The sequence below is a fragment of the Balaenoptera physalus genome (genome assembly GCF_965194825.1).
Source record: "Balaenoptera physalus genome assembly, chromosome: 9".
Lineage (NCBI taxonomy): Eukaryota > Metazoa > Chordata > Mammalia > Artiodactyla > Balaenopteridae > Balaenoptera > Balaenoptera physalus.
The window spans coordinates 72610950-72627995 of NC_138888.1; the positions used below are offsets into that span (position 1 = coordinate 72610950).

The following is a 17046-nucleotide window of genomic DNA, read 5'->3' on the forward strand; positions in this document are numbered from 1 at the left end:
GAAGTATTTACTTACGTACTTCAGGTTCTTTGTCTAAAAATGAGACTTTTCACAGATGTTGGGTTTTATTATTTTAGTCAATAGCTCTTTAATAAAAGCTATCTTAATTACAAAGTATAAAGATAATATTGGCCACTTTCTTCAAAATGTTTAAACTTTATAGAAGTTGATTTTAAGTGGTATTTTTCAGATCTTCAAAAGAAAAGTATTAGAGATAAAGAAGCCAAGTAGTTACATAGTTATTAATTTATGTGTGTGGTGTTATATATTAAACTTTGAAAGAAACAAAATGATGAATTTATTCAATGAGTTTAATTCATTCAATGAACTTTATTTCTGTGGCAATTATGTTAGATTTTGGCAATTATAAAATATTAGGATCCTTTTTATTTTTTAATACAAACAAGTCATTAGCTCACTTTCTTATATTTTTCAAATAATGTTCAAGGAAAAACTTTATTAACTCAGTACTTCTAACATAATTTCCTAGGTACTTATAAAACATTTCCAAAATCAAGTTAACGAGCTGCAGGGTAAACAAGAGTCTCTTGTAGTTTCTCACGTTCGAGAAGAAATCCTACAGAAAGAGGTAAGAAATAACTAAAATATTCTGCTAACATAAGCTTTTCTTAGCCATTTCAATCATATTCATATTTCTGTATAATTTTTTAAATTTAAATGTACAAATAGAGATAACCCAGAAATATCTATCATATCAAAAAAATATTAATAAAAGCCAGCTTTCCCCAGATGAAGCTCAAATGTTAGTTGATTAAGTTATTTATATGTTTGTATTTGTCATTGAGATTTTCTGGGCAGTAGGGAAATGGGGCGAGTTTGGTTTGGCTGTTTTGAGTTTTTAGGAGGTAAAATTGGATGGTTAAGGCCATTTCTGCATTAAGTACTAAGACTATTTAATTTGGTTAAGAAATAGGTAAAGAAATTATGACGGTGATGCTGGATCACTAAGAAGAAAACCATTATTGGAATAGATCTTTCTAGAAACTCACCATTTTTATTACTCTGAGATTCTTTTGATTCTAGGAAGTATGAAAAACCAGATAAGCTGTGTATTCTGTTTGAAGCATATACATCATTTTTTTGTTATTCAAGGACTTATTAAATCACATGATAAAAGCAAAACATACAGCTAATTGCATTATGGAAAGATTAATGTAAAAATACTCCACAATTATGCAACTATCTGTTTTTAAAATCTTGTTCTAGGAGTTGAAAGGCTATATAGTTCAGCACTGTGCATTCTTTTCAGTGTTTAAGAGGTACATAAACTTTGTTGTATAAGCAGTAAACATACAGAACCTCATAGACCTCAAGTAAAATTTTTAGGGAAACAGTAAAAGGAAGTATGTGTTCATGTTTGCAAGATAAAGAGCAAGGTCAATTTTGGTCAAGTTACAGTGTTCTTCGTTTGAGAATAGCTAAATATTTTGAAAATAGAAAAGCTATAACACATGATTTTCAAGCCTATTTACTGGAAAACTAAGTAAAGCACTCCATCTCTTGAATAAAGCTAATGACAGTCTGCCTTTTGATATGAACCATATTTATTATAGCTGTTTTACCAGGGCTAATTTATTCCCTCTCTGGTGCCCTGTGTGTTATGAGGCATTCCGTCTCAGGCCAGTGGGAATATAAACCATTCCCAGCCTGTATGAGCTCCAGGAATCGTTCAGGCTACTGTTTCCACTGGCTTCGAAACCGCCTCTGGACAACAGACTAGGCAGTTATAGAGCTCATCTTGTTTGTTTTCCTTTTCTCATGAATTACAGCCCTGTAGTGCTATTAGCCAGTTTTGGAAAATAGTTGTTTCGTATATTGTCTGTTTTTTTCTGGTTGTTTAAGAAATCCCTGTCGCTTACTCCACCATGGCCTCAGGTGAAAGCATACTAATAAACTGGTGAATTCTGTTTTATGACTGCTTTTTTTTTTTTAATTTATTTATTTTTATTTTTGGCTGCATTGGGTCTTCCTTGCTGCATGCGGGCTTTCTCTAGTTGTGGCGAGCAGGGGCTACTCTTCCTTGTGGTGCTCAGGCGTCTCATTGCGGTGGCTTCTGTTGTTGCGGAGCACAGGGTCTAGGCACACGGGCTTCAGCAGTTATGGCACGCGGGCTCTAGAGCACAGGCTCAGTAGTTGTGGTGCACGGGGGTAGTTGCTCCATGGCATGTGGGATCTTCCTGGACCAGGGATTGAACCCTTGTCCCCTGCACTGGCAGGCGGATTCTCAGCCACTGCGCCACCAGGGAAGTCCCTGACTGCTTGTTTTTAAAGTAATTTTATAGAGCTGCAAGAACACTGAGTGATTTCAAGTTTTTCAACATAGCTGAAGTTTTAGTTATTTATTAGAGATTTTTAGTTTTCTTTGATGGTGTCATACTTAACCTGATTTTTTTTGATCCTTGATTCCTGCATTGGTTATCTGTGCATTCGAGTAATTGGTGTCCTCTTCCAGACTTTGCAGGTTTGCTATGGCAGAGACAGTTCTTCACCAGTCAGCTCAGTTTGGGTTTCTGGATGTGTCTGCTGGTCACATCCTTGGGCTTGCTTTCAGGGTTTGTTTTTGGGCAGGGCCACTGCCTGAGTTCTGAAGTTGGAGGAAGAGGGATGCCACTAGCTGAGTACATACAGTTGGACAGGATTCCTGGTTTGGTTCTCTACCCAAGTGAAGCTGTTGCCTAGCCTGTATCCAGAGTGCCAAGTGTGGCTTATGATCACTGTATGACTCTAAATGTTTACTTGAACCTACATTTTATAATAGAGGAGTCAAAATAGTATTAATAATAGTTACTGTTTATTAAGTGTTTACTATATACTAGGCACTGAAGTGTTCTATGTGGTTCTCACAATAACCCAAAAGAGTAGGTACTACTATTCCCATTTTATAGATGAAGAAAATGATGCTAAGAAAAATGAAATAACTTACCTGAGGTCACCAAGCAGAATATAGAAATGCAAGCATTAGGACTCAGGGCCTCTGGCTCCAGGTCCAAGGCTCTCAGTTACTTTTTTTTTTTTTTCTATTTATTTATTTATTTTTGGCTGTGTTGGGTCTTTGTTGCTGCGTGCAGGCTCTCTCTAGTTCCAGTGAGGGGGGGCTACTCTTCATTGCAGTGTACGGGCTTCTCATTGTGGTGGCTTCTCTTGTTGCGGAGCACGGGTTCTAGGCATGCAGGCTCAGTAGTTGTGGTTTGTGGGCTTAGTTGCTCCGCGGCATGTGGGATCTTCCCAGACCAGGGCTCAAACCCGTGTCCCCTACATTGGCAGGTGGATTCTTAACCACTGCACCACCAGGGAAGTCCCATCAGTTACTTTTCTACCAATCCCCTATCATTGGACATTCAGGTTGTTACCAGTTTTTTTCTATAGTATTCAAGTAGCAGGAAGCATTTCTGATCATACATCTTTGCTTGTGGATCCAGTTGCCTCCAATGGAAATTCACTAAAATATAAGAATTTTTTAAAAGTAAAGATTCAACCTTAATTTATACTCTTAAGAGTGCTTTTAAGTATGTACAAATGAAGGGAAGTTATCTCTATTCTTTGTCTAGAACCAAATTTCTGAATTTATGTAGTTTACAAATGAATGTTTAACCTTTGAAAGGTGACTCTGTTGATTTATTCATGGATAATTGTTAAACACCTACTCTCTGCTGTGCATGGCTCTAGGTGCTAGGAATACTGAGGAGAACAAAGTTAGACAAAAATCCCTGCTCTCATGGAGCTTACGTTTTATTTGGGGAATCAGACAATAAACAAATGTAACTTTTGATAAATCAGATCAACTGAGACAACATCTGTTAAGTACTTAGCCTAGCGCCTAGCACATGATACTGCCGTAACTCACTACTGCTTGTCCTTTAAGACTCAGTTCAGCCACAGCTGCATCAGGTTGAGAATCCTGCGGCCCACGTCTCCTTCAGGTTCAGGACTCCCTCACTTACCACCTCACTGCTTCTTTTGGGCATCTCTCCATGGCAGCACATCATGTTAGAATTCTCATTCTCTCAAGTGTGCCTTCCACTAGACCAGAACTTCCCAGCCGGTGGACCTGGAATGGGTTACCTGTGGTCACAAGATGATGATGGCTGGAAAGGTTGTCTAATAACAAACTCAAAGTCATTTTTCAATTATTAAAAAGTTTATAGAAGATGAAGTGATATTTGATTATTACATATATGACAATGCCTCTGACAACTTTCTTAGTTCAGTATCATTTTTTGTTTTGTTTCAGGGGGGTTTTGGTTTTGTTTGTTTGGTTTTTTTGTTTTGTTTTACAATTTTTAGCAATCAATCATTGTTTTGACATACAAGATTTTGTTGCCCAGCATCCATCACCACAGCATGGTATGTATGGCATCTCCCCAACCTTTCTGCAAATCATCCTAATTAAGGTCTGCTTATTTCTTTGGTCACTGATGATATCAAGGATGTCCCACACTTAAAATATTTGGATTTGCCTCTGATTTAATTTGATGGTATTTTCACATTTTTTAAACTAACTTCAGAAGAGTATATGGGTTCTTTTTTTTTTTTATATTAGTGTTATTAAGTACTTGGGTGTTTCCATGTAAAGCATGATTGAATTGTTAATTTTATCCATTTTCATTTGCTTGTTAATTATTTTGCCTTTTGATGTTAACAGTTGGCAAAGTTATCATAATTTTATGGTATAAATAAAATGCAGTTAATTGTTTTAGGAAGTCCAATATAAAGATCCCTCATGTCACCTCAATTTCACTCACTGGTGCCATAAAAATTTTACCATTTTCTCTGGGTCATGATACAAAAAAGGAGGTACTGCACTAGACTGTCATCTCCATGAGGACAGGGACTGTGTCTTTCATCTCTGCATCCTCAGTACCTAAGAGACAGCTGGCACAGAAAGAGTTCAGTACTGCCTTATCTCTGTTTTATAGGCATACATTCACATGTGGAATGAATTATTATAAGTTACAAAGTGATAAGAACCAGAAGAGAATTACAAATAGAATTATAGGGAGTTGACAAAAAAGGATCCATATTTATTGAACTCTTTCTGTGTATTGGGTGCTTTAAATGTATTATTTAATCCCCAAAGTAATCACACTATTAACAAATACTTTGTAACAAGGCTGAATACATCAAAGAAAGTGCCCAACTTCATTTTCAGCACTACAACCAGCCTGGCATACCTGGGAGGGAGAAAGTGGTCCAATCATCTGGAACCTTTTGGAATGTGAGGTCACTTCAGAACAAGGATGAGCCTTTACTTTCTGGACCTAGGGAATGAAAGCTATTATTTTAACAACTCCAGATACCTTTGATGTTAACAAGAAGCCTCTTATCTAGAGAAATTTTATACAAAGAATATGCAGTGACTGTTCCTACTTCTTATGACTGCCTGTTAAAAATGAATTATTTCCTTGTTATCATAATTTCCCATTTATTTCATATCAATTTTAGATTACAAAACTCTTAGAAGAATTGAGAGAAGCCAAAGAAAACCATACACCAGAGATGAAACATTTCATGGTCTTAGAAAAGAAAATTAAACAGATGGAAATGAGACATGAGCAAAGAGAGCAGGAGCTTCAACAGGTGAAGTAGTAAATCACTTTTACATATTTGTACAGTTCTTCACATTTAAGTACCTCCTGTTTGCTATCGTTTTGTCATCCCTAAAAAATTACTTCTTAAAGTATTTCCATTGTATATTGATTTTATTAAAAATAAATGTATAGCTTTTAAGAGGAAATAAGACTTTAATTCTTAAATACCTGAAGATTGGTTTGCCTTATATCTACAGAAATAGAGTAACAACTTTTGTATTCTGTTCTTTATTGTTGATGAATGCCTGAAAGTTAGTTAGGCATTTTACCTTGGGAACAGGGCTCTTGGGAACCATGTTCCATATTTAAGTCATTTCAATAAATGTTAGTAAGAAACAGGCTTATATTAAAATGCGATCACTTAAAATATTATTTGCCTAGCACCAGTAACATTGGGATTACTACATGTAGCTACAAACAGATAAATTAACAGAAATTAAAATGGGCAGAAGGGCTTGATGTGTTTTTAGGCACTAGCCTTGGTCTTGATATTTAGCTTTGCTTGAACAGTGTATTAGTCTGCTTGGACTGCCACAACAAAATATCATAAACTGAGTGGATTAAAAAACAGAAATCTTCTCACAGATCTGGAGGCTAAAAGTTTACAATCAAGGTTTCCAGCTGGTTCAGTTTCTGGTGAGAGCTCTTTCTGACTTGCAGATGAACTTTTTTCTCCATGTCTGCTCTGTGGGGTGGAGAAGGGGGAGTAGAGAGAGAAAGAGCTCTCTGATGTCTCTTCTTATGAGGACACTAATCCAATCTAACTAGGGCTCCACCCTTAAGACTTAAACAATATGTTAGACAAGATGGACTTAACATATATAGTATATTCTATCCAAAAGGAACAAAATACATTTTCGAGCACACATTCTTCTCAAGCACACATGTAAAATTCTCCAGGATAGATCATATATTAGGCCACAAAACAAGTCTTAATAAATTTAAGAGGAGATTAAAATCATATCATCAAGCATCTTCCCTGACCACAGTGGAATGAAACTGAGAATCAGTTACAAGAAGAAAACTAGAAAATTCACAAATATGTGGAGTTAAATCACATGCTGCTAAACAACCCACAGGTTAAAGAAGAATTCAAAGGATAAATTAAAAAATACCTTGAGACAATTGAAAATGGAAACATAGCATACCAAAATTTACAGGATGCAGCAAATCAGTCCTGAGAGGGAAGATCATTGCAATAAATGCCTACATCAAGAAACAAGCCAAAGACAAAGAGAATTTTTAAAACAGCAACAGAAAAGCAATGTGTCACATACAAGGGAACCCCCATAAGAGGATATGTAGCTTTCTCAGTGGAGAGTTTGCAGGTGAGGAGACAATGGATTGATATATTCAAAATACTGAAAGAAAAGACTGTCAATCAAGAATACTATAGCTGGCAAAGCTCTCCTTCAGAAACAAATTAAAAAGCGTCAAAAAACTTGAAAAAAAAGCTCAGGGAGTTCATCACCACTAGACCTGCCTTACAAGACTCCTAAAGGGAATTCATCAAGTGGAAATAAAAAGATGCTAATTAACATCATAAAAATATATGAATGTAGTTGAAAAACTCACTGGTAATGCTAAATATATAGTCAAAGTCAGATTCTATAATATTGTAATGGTGGTGAATAATTCTCTTACAATTCTAGTATAAAAGTTGAAAAAACAAACGTATTAAAAATAACCATAACTACATTAGTTATTGCACACACAGTACTAAAATATGTAAATTGTAACATCAGTAACCTAAAATTGAGGTGGGAAGCAGTAAAAGTGTCTAGTATGCTATTGAAGTTTTTATCAACTTAAAATAGGATGTTATAAATATATGACATTTTATGTAGGCCTCACGTTAATCACAAAGGAAAAAATCCTGTGTAATAGTTATCCAAAAGATTATGCTAAAGGAGTCAAAGCATACCACAACAAATCATTAATTCACAAAAGGAGACTGGAAATGTAAGAAGCAAGGATCTACAAGACAGTCAGAAAACAACAAAATAACAATAGTAAATTCTTATCTATCAATAATTCTGTTTAATTTAAATGGATTAAATTTTTCATTCAAAACAGTAGAATTGCTGAATGGATGAAAAACAAGATCCAAACAATATGCTACCTACAAGAGACACACTTTAGCTTTAAAAACACACGTAGACTGAGAATGAAGAGACGGAAAAAGATATTTCAAGCAAATGGTAACCAAAAGAAAGCAGGAGTAGCTGTAGTTATATCAGGTAAAATAGAGTTTAAGGAAAAAATCACTAAAAGAGACAGTGAAGGTAATTATATAATGATAGAGGGCTCAATCCATCAGTAAGATATAACATGTAAATATTTATGCATCCTACATCAGAGCACCTAAATATATAAAACACACACTAACAGAACTAAAAGGAGAAACAAACAGCAATACAGTAATAGTTGGGGACTTTAATATCCCACTCTCAACAATGGATATTTCATCCAGAAAATCAATAAGGAAACAGCAGGGTTTGAGTGATACTATAGAAAAAATGGATCTAACAGATATATACAATACCTCCCCCCCTGCAACAACAGCAGAATATACATTCTTATCAGGCACACAGAACATTTTCTAGGATAGATCACATGTTAGGCCACAAAACAAGTCTTGGTAAACTTAAGAAGACTGAAATCATAGCAAGTAACTTTTCTGACCTAAATGATGTGAAACTAAATATCAACAGGAGGAAAACTGGAAATGTGACATATACATAGAAACTAAACAACACATTCCTAAATAAACAATGGACCAGAGAAGAAATTGAAAGGAAAAAAAAATAGTATCTTGAGATAAATGAAACGTGAAACACAATATACCAGAACTAATGCAGTGCAGCAAAAGCATTTCAGAGAGGGAAGGTTATAGTGATAAATGCATGTTTCAAGAAAAAAAGTATCAAATTTTAAAACCTAACAACTTTATACCTCAAGGGACTAGAAAAAGAACAAACTAAGCCCAAAGTTAAAAGAAGGAAGGAAGTAAAGATTAGAGCAGAAATAAAGAACAAATAGAAAAGATTAACAAAACAAAGAGTTGGTTGTTTTAAAAGATAAACAAAATGGACAAACCTTTAGCTAGACTGAGGAAAGAAAAAGGGAGAGAACTCAAAATTATAAATGAAAGAGGGGACATTACAAATAATACCACAGAAGTACAACAGATCATAGGAAACTACTATAAAAATTAAATGCCGACAAACTGAACAACTTAGAGGAAATTGATAAATTGCTAGAAACATACAATCTATCAAGACTGAATCATTAAGAAATAGAAAATCCTGAAAAGAGCATGCTAGTAAGGAGATTGAATCAGTAATCAAAATTCTCCCAACAAAGAAAATTCCAGGAACAGATGGCTTCACTGGTAAATTCTATCAAATTTTTAAAGAATTAATGTCAGTCCTTCTCAAACTTCCAAAAAGTAGAAGAGGAAGGAATACTCTCAAACTTATTTTACAGGCCAGCATTACCCTGATAACAAAGCCAGATAAGGACACTACAAGAAAATAAAACAATAGACCAATTTCCCTGATGAATATAGATGCAACAATTCTCAAAAAAAAAAAAACAAAAATAGAGACCTGCAAGCAGGCACCAAGCACTGCCCCCTGTCCTGGGAGTGCACAGGCTGCAGCCACCCCTAGGAGACCCCTGAGCAGGCACCAAGTGCTACCCACTGTCCCAGGAGTGCATGGGCTGCAGCTGCCCCAGGAGACCCCTGAGCAGGCACCAAGTGCTGCCCCCACTGTCCAAGAAGCACACAAGGGGGCCGTGCATGCGCACCCCATATCAAGGGGATAATGGCCAGCATGCACTGAGGAAAGAGGCAGCAAGCATCCAATCTAAAGACAGCCCCTCAATTCTGGAGAAGATGGCAGAGTAGAAGGACTTGAGCTCACTTCCTCTCACGAAAACACCAAAATCATAACTAACTGCTGAACAACCATCAACAAAAAAGACTGGAACTTATCATAAAGATGTTTTTACATTCAAAGACAAAGAAGAAGCCACAATGAGACAGTAGGAGGGGCACTTTCATGACATAATAAAATCCCATACATACCAAGTGGATAACCCACAAACTGGAAGATCATTATCATCACAGAGGTTCTCCCACAGGAGTGAGAGTTCTGAGCCCCACGTCAGTCTCCCAAGCCTGAGGGTCTGGCATTGGGAGGAGGAACCCCCAGAGCATTTGGCTTTGAAGGCCAGCGGGACGTGACTGCAGGAGCTCCACAGGACTGGGGGAAACAGACTCCACTCTTGGAGGGTGCACACAAGTTTTCCCAGCACAAAGCAGTAACTCCATAGGATCCTGGGCTAGACCTACCTGCGGGTCTTGTAGGGTCTTCTGGGGAGGCGGGGGTTGGCTGTGGCTCATTGGGGGGCAAGGACACTGGTGGCAGAGGCCCCAGGAACACTGATCAGCATGAGCTATCCCGGGGGTTGCCATTTTGGCACCAATTCCTGGCCCTAGCCAACACCCAACAGCCTGCAGGCTCCAGTGCTGAAATACCTCAGGCCAAAAAAACAGCAGATAGGAGCTTAGCCCCACCCATCAGCAGACAGGCTGCCTAAAGCCATACTGAGCTCACAGCCACCTCTAAACGAACAACTTGACGTGGCCCTGCCCACCAGAGGGACAAGATTGAGCTCCACCCACAAGTAGGCAGTCACCAGTCCCTCCCACCAGGAAGCCTGCACAAGCCCCTGGACCAGCCTCACCCACCAGGGGCAGACACCCAAAGCAAGAAGAACTAGGATCCTGCAACCTGCGGAAAGGAGACCATAAACACAAAGTTACACAAAATGAGATGACAGAGAAATATGTTCCAGACAAAGGAACAAGTTAACTCACAAGAACAACTAAGTGAAGTGGAGATAGGCAATCTACCTGAAAAAGAATTCAGAGTAATGATAGTAAACATGATCCAAGATCTCAGAAAAAGAATGGTGGCACAGACCGAGAAGATACAAGAAATGTTTAACAAAGAGCTAGAAGATTTAAAGAACAAACAGAGATGAACAGTACAATAAGTGAAATGAAAAATACACTAGTAGGAATCAATAGCAGAATAAATGAGGGAGAAGAACAAATAAGTGAGCTGGAAGACAGGATGGTGGAAATCACTGCTGTGGAACAGAATAAAGAAAGAAGAATGAAAAGAAATGGGGATAGTGTCAGAGACCTCTGGCACAACATTAAACACACCAACATTTGCATTATAGGGGTCTCAGAAGGAGGAGAGAGAGAAAGGGCCTGAGAAAATATTCGAAGAGATTATAGCCAAAAACTTCCCTAACGTGAGAAAGGAAACACTCAAGTCCAGGAAGTACAGTAGAGTCCCATGCAGGATAAACCCAGGGAGGAACACACCAAGACACATTTTAATCAAACTGACAAAAATTAAAGACAAAGAAAAAATATTAAAAGCAACAAGGGAAAAGCAACAAATGACATACAGGGGAACTCCCATAAGGTTATCAGCTGATTTTTCAGCAGAAACTCTGCAGGCCACAAGGGAGTGGCACCATATATTTAAAGTGATGAAAGGGAGAAACCTACAACCAAGAATACTCTACCCAGTAGGGCTCTCATTTAGAGTCAGCGGAGAAATCAAAAGCTTTACAGACAAGCAAAAGCTAAGAGAATTCAGCACCAACAAACCAACTTTACAACAAATACTAAAGGAACTTATCTAGGCAGAAAAGAAAAGGCCCCAACCAGAAAAAAGAAAATTACAAATGGGAAGCTCACCAGTAAAGGCAAATATAAGTAAAGGTAGGAAATCATCCACACACAAATATGATATCAGAACCAGCAGTTGTGAGAAGAGGAGAGTACAAATTCAGGATATTAGAAATGTATTTGCAATTAAGAGACCAGCAACTTAAAACAATCTTGTATATATATAGACTGCTATATCAAAACCTCATAGTAACTGCAAACCAAAAGTCTACAGTAGATACACACACAAAAAGGAAAAGCAATCCAAAGACAACACTAAAGATAGTCCTCAAATCACAAGAGAAGAGAACAAAAGAGGAAGGGAAGAAAAAAGGCCTACAAAAACAAATCCAAAACAATTAACAAAATGGTAATAAGAATATACATATTAATAATTACCTTAAATATAAATGGATTAAATGCTCCAACCAAAAGACATAGACTGGCTGAATGGATACAAAATCAAGACCCATATATATGCTGTCTACAGAAGACCCACTTCAGATGTAGGGACTCATACAGACTGAAAGTGAGGGGATGGAAAAAGTATTCCGTGCACATGGAAATCAGAAGAAAGCTGAAGTAGCAATACTTATATGAGACAGAATAGACTTTAAAATAAAGACTTAGCAGAGACAAAAAGGACACTACATAATGATCAAGGGATCAATCCAAGAAGAAGATATAACAATTGTAAATATATATGCACCCAACATAGGAGCACCTCAACATATAAGGCTAACAACCATAAAAAGGGAAATCGACAATAACACAATAATAGTGGGGGACTTTAACACCTCACTTTTCATCAATGGACAAATCATCCAGACAGACTATCAATATGGAGACACAGGCCTTAAATGACACATTAGACCAGAAGGACTTAATTGATATTTACATTATTAACATTCCATCAGTAAGCAGCAGAATATACTTTCTTCTCAAGTGCACGTGGAACATTCTCCAGGATAGATCACATCTTGGGTCATAAATCAAGCCTTGGTAAATTTAAGAAAACTGAAATCATACCAAGCATCTTTTCCAACCACAATGCTATGAGATTAGAAATCAATTACAGGGAAAAATTGTGAAAAACAACAGACATGTGGAGGCTAAACAATATGTTACTAAACAACCAGTGGATCACTGAAGAAGTCAAAGAGAAAACCAAAAAATAGAGACAAATGAAAACGAAAGCACAACGATCCAAAACCTATGGGATGCAACAAAAGCAGTTCTAAGAGGGAAGTTTATAGCAATACAGTCTTACCTCAGGAAACAAGAAAAATGTCAAATATACAACCTAACCTTACACCTAAAGCAACTAGAGAAGAACAAATCCCAAAGGAAAGAAATCGTAAAGATCAGAACAGAAATAAATGAAATAGAGATGAAGAGAACAATAGAAAAGATCAATGAAACTAAAAGCTGGTTCTTTGAAAAGGTAAACAAAATTGATGAACCTTTAGCCAGACTCATCAAGAAAAAAAGGGAGAGGGCTCAAATCAATAAAATCAATAAAATAAGAAATGAAAAGGAGAAGTTACAGTGGACACCACAGAAATACAAAGGATCATAAGAGACTACTGCAAACGACTGTATGCCAATAAAATGGACAACCTAGAAGAAATGGACAAATTCTTAGAAAGGCACAAGCTTCCAAGACTGAACCAGAAAAAATAGAAAATATGAACAGACCAATCACAAGTACTGAAACAGTGATTTAAAAACTTTCAAAAATTGGGAGTTTGGAATTGACATGTACACACTGCTATGTCTAAAATGGATAACCAACAAGGACCTACTGTATAGCACAGGGAACTCTGCTCAATATTCTGTAATAACCTAAATGGGAAAAGAATTTGAAAAAGAATAGATTCATGTATATGTATAACTGAATCATTTTGCTGTATACCTGAAACTAACACAACATTGTTAATCAACTATACTCCAATACAAAATAAAAATTTTTTTTAAAAAAGAAAAGAAAAACTAGACTTTGGTTTTAAATGATTGCACATTGTATGGATGTACATAATTTATCTAATTTCTTTTTGGAATGTATTATTCTCATTCATTAAAAAAAATTATAGTTGTAAACCACGCTTTGATCACACACTTTCACTTAAATCTTTACACAGTTGTGTGACCTTCCCCTTAGGATCAATTCCTAGAAGTTGAATTGCTGGGATAAAGAGTCAATACATTTTTAAGATGTTTGCTGTGTATGCCATTTTGTCCTTTAAAAACCAATATAATGTATAGGATTATTTCTCATATCCTTTTGCTTATATTAAGTGGTATTATCTTTCCTTAAAATTTGTTAATCTGATAGATGAAAATATTGTCCTATTTCAATCTGCAGTTCTTTGATTAATAGTGAAGTAGAAAATTGTCACATTTGTGGACAGTTCATTTTTTTCTCTAACTTGCTGATTTGTGTCCTTCGACATTTTTCTCTTGGGTCTTTTTCTTTCTGATTTGTAAGAGTTCTGTGTATTTTTAGAATACTGATTCCTTCCTGTCAATATTAATGGTATATTAATGGGCCAAATTATCCATTTTATTGTACCTTAAAGGTTTAATTTTCTCTTCAGAACTCTTGCATAGCAAAAAAACAAAAACACAAAAAACTTCCAACAAACAAAAGTCCAGGACCAGATGGCTTCACAGGCGAATTCTATTAAACATTTAGAGAAGAGTTAACACCCATCCTTCTGAAACTTCCAAAAACGTACAGAGGAAGGAACACTCCCAAGCTCATTCTTTGAGGCCACCATCACCCTGATACCACAAAAAAAGAAAATTACAGGTCAATATCACTGATGAACATAGATGCAAAAATCCTCAACAAAATACTAGCAAACCAAATCCCACAATGCATTAAAAGGATCATACACCATGATCAAGTGGGATTTATCCCAGGGATGCAGGTATTAGTCAATATCCTCAAATCAATCAGTGTGATACACCACATTAACAAAGTGAAGAATAAAAACCATATGATTATCTCAGTAGATGCAGAAAAAGGTTTTGACAAAATTCAACACCCATTTATGATAAAAACTCTCCAGAAAATGGGCATAGAGGGAACTTACCTCAGCATAATGAAGGCCACAGCTAATATCATTCTCAATAGTGAAAATCTGAAAGCATTCCCTCTAAGATCAGGAACAAGATGAGGATGTCCACTCTCACCACTGTTATTCAAATAGTTTTGGAAGTCCTAGCCATGGCAATCAGAGAAGAAAAAGAAATAAAAGGAATACAAATTGGAAAAGAAGAAGTAAAACTGTCACTGTTTGCAGATGACATGATACTATACAGACAAAATCCTAAAGATGCTACCAGAAAACTACTAGAACTAATCAATGAATTTGGTAAAGTTGCAGGATACAAAATTAATACACAGAAATCTCTTGCATTCCTATACACTAACAATGAAAGATCAGAAAGAGAAATTAAGGAAACAATCAAATTTACCATCACATCAAAAAGAATAAAATACATAGGAAGAAACCTACCTAAGGAGACAAAAGACCTGTACTCTGAAAACTATAAGATGCTGATGAAAGAAATTGAAGATGATACAACCAGCTGGAAAGATATACCATGTTCTTGGATTGGAAGAATCAATACTGTCAAAATAACTATACTACCCAAGGCAATCTACAGATTCATTGCAATCCCTGTCAAATAAACGCATTATCAAAATGCGTTTTTCACAGAACTAGAAAGAAAACTTTTAAAATTTGTACGGAAACACAAAAGACCTCAAATAGCCAAAACAATCTTGAGAAAGAAGAACAGAGCTAGAGGGATCATGCTCCCTGACTTCAGACTATACAACAAAGCTACAGTCATCAAAACAATGTGGTATTGGCACAAAAACAGACATAGATCAATGGAACAGGATGGAGAGCCCAGAAATAAACCCACACACATGTGGTCAATTAATCTATGACAATGGAGGCAAGAATATACAATGGAGAAGAGAAAGTTTCTTCAATAAGTGGTGCTGGGAAAACCGGACAGCTACATGCAAAAGAATGAAATTAGAACATTCTCTAACACCATATACAAAAGTAAACTCAAAATGAATTAAAGACCTAAATGTAAGACCAGATACTATAAACCTCTTAGAGGAAAACATAGGCAGAACTCTCTGTGACATGAATTGCAGCAATGCCTTTTTGAATCTGTCTCCTAGAATAATGGAAATAAAAACAAACATAAAAAAATAGGACCTAATTAAACTTAAAAGCTTTTGCACAGCCAAGGAAACCATAAACAAAACAAAAAGACAACCCACAGAATGGGAGAAAATATTTGCAAACGAAGTGACCGGCAAGGGATTAATCTCCAAAATATACAAACAGGTTATGCAGCTCTATATCAAAAAAAACACCAACAACCCAATAAAAAAAAATGGACAGAAGATCTAAATAGACAAAGAAGACATACAGATGGCCAAAAAGCACATGAAAAGATGCTCAAAATGAGAAATGCCAATCAAAACTACAATGAGGTATCACCTCACACCAGTCAGAAAGGCCATCATCAAAAAGTCTATGAACAATAAATGCTGGAGAGGATGTGAAGAAAAGGGGACAGGACCCTCCTACACTGTTGGTGGGAATGTAAATTGGTACCATCACTCTGGAGAACAGTATGGAGGTTCCTTAAAAACTAAAAATAGAGTTATCATATGACCCAGCAATCCCACTGCTGGGCATATACCCAGAGGAAACTGTAATTCGAAGAGATACATGCAGCCCAGTGTTCATAGCAGCACTATTTACAATAGCCAAGACATGGAAGCAACCTTAATCTCCATTGACAGCGGAATGGATAAAGAAGTCGTGGTACATATATATATGTAGTGGAATATTACTTAGCCATAAAAAAGAACAAAATAATACCATTTGTAGCAACATGGATGGACCTAGAGATTATCAGACTAAGTGAAATGAGTCACGCAAAGACAAATATCATATATCACTCATGTGGAATCTAATTTTTTAAAAAAATGATACAAATGAACTTACTTACAAAACAGAAACAGACTCACAGATTTCAAAAAACAAACTTATGGTTACCAAAGGGGAAATGTGTTGGGGAGGGATAAATTAGGAGTTTGGGATTAACATATACACACTACTATATATATAAAATAGATAACAACAAGGACCTACTGTATAGCACAGGGAACTCTACTCAATATTCTGTAATAACCTATATGGGAAAAGAATCTGAAAAATAAGAATATATAAATATATAAATGAATCACTTTGCTGTACACCTGAAACTAACACAACATTGTAAATCAACTATACTCCAATAAAGTTAAAAAAATAAAAAAGGAACAGTGAAGTCAAAAGGCTGCTGTAGCAGCACATATAGTGAAACCTTTGCATCTTCTAGTGGAGACTTATTTCCTAGATTAACAGTACAGATGCTTGTAAGAAGCTACAGGGTAATGTTTTTTGGTTTTGTGGTTTTTTTTCAGAATTGAAATTACAGAACAAATTTAATGCTTGTAGCACTTGTGAAAGGGACCTTTTAAACCTGTGTTTTTCCTTTCTATTTGGAAGCTGCTCTCAGCTCTGAGTTCTATTATAATGAATATGAGGGGAAGCCTTCATGACCCACCTACACCAAGGCATACTTATACTACCA

At 36.3% G+C, this 17046-nt stretch overlaps 1 protein-coding gene and 1 long non-coding RNA gene across 6 annotated transcripts in view; one reads left to right on the forward strand and one right to left on the reverse strand.

Moving 5' to 3' along the window:
* The window catches only part of CEP162 (centrosomal protein 162), a 221251-nt gene that overhangs the window by 198930 nt on the left and 5275 nt on the right, over positions 1-17046 (forward strand). For all 4 annotated transcript variants that reach the window (XM_082473929.1, XM_082473928.1, XM_082473930.1 and 1 more), the window contains 2 exons: positions 491-589; positions 5464-5598. In XM_082473929.1, coding sequence (XP_082330055.1) covers positions 491-589; positions 5464-5598 — 234 coding nt within the window. The remainder of the gene's footprint in view (positions 1-490; positions 590-5463; positions 5599-17046) is intronic.
* The window catches only part of LOC309666541, a 34653-nt gene continuing 18202 nt past the window's right edge, over positions 596-17046 (reverse strand). The window contains exons 3-5 of one of the 2 annotated variants that reach the window (XR_014267158.1): positions 3963-5279; positions 2945-3460; positions 596-2605 (exon numbers count right to left, since the gene is read on the reverse strand). This is a non-coding gene — a long non-coding RNA (uncharacterized lncRNA). Of the gene's footprint in view, positions 2606-2944; positions 3461-3962; positions 5458-17046 lie in introns of those variants that run through there. The other variant, XR_014267159.1, reaches the window with a different exon arrangement.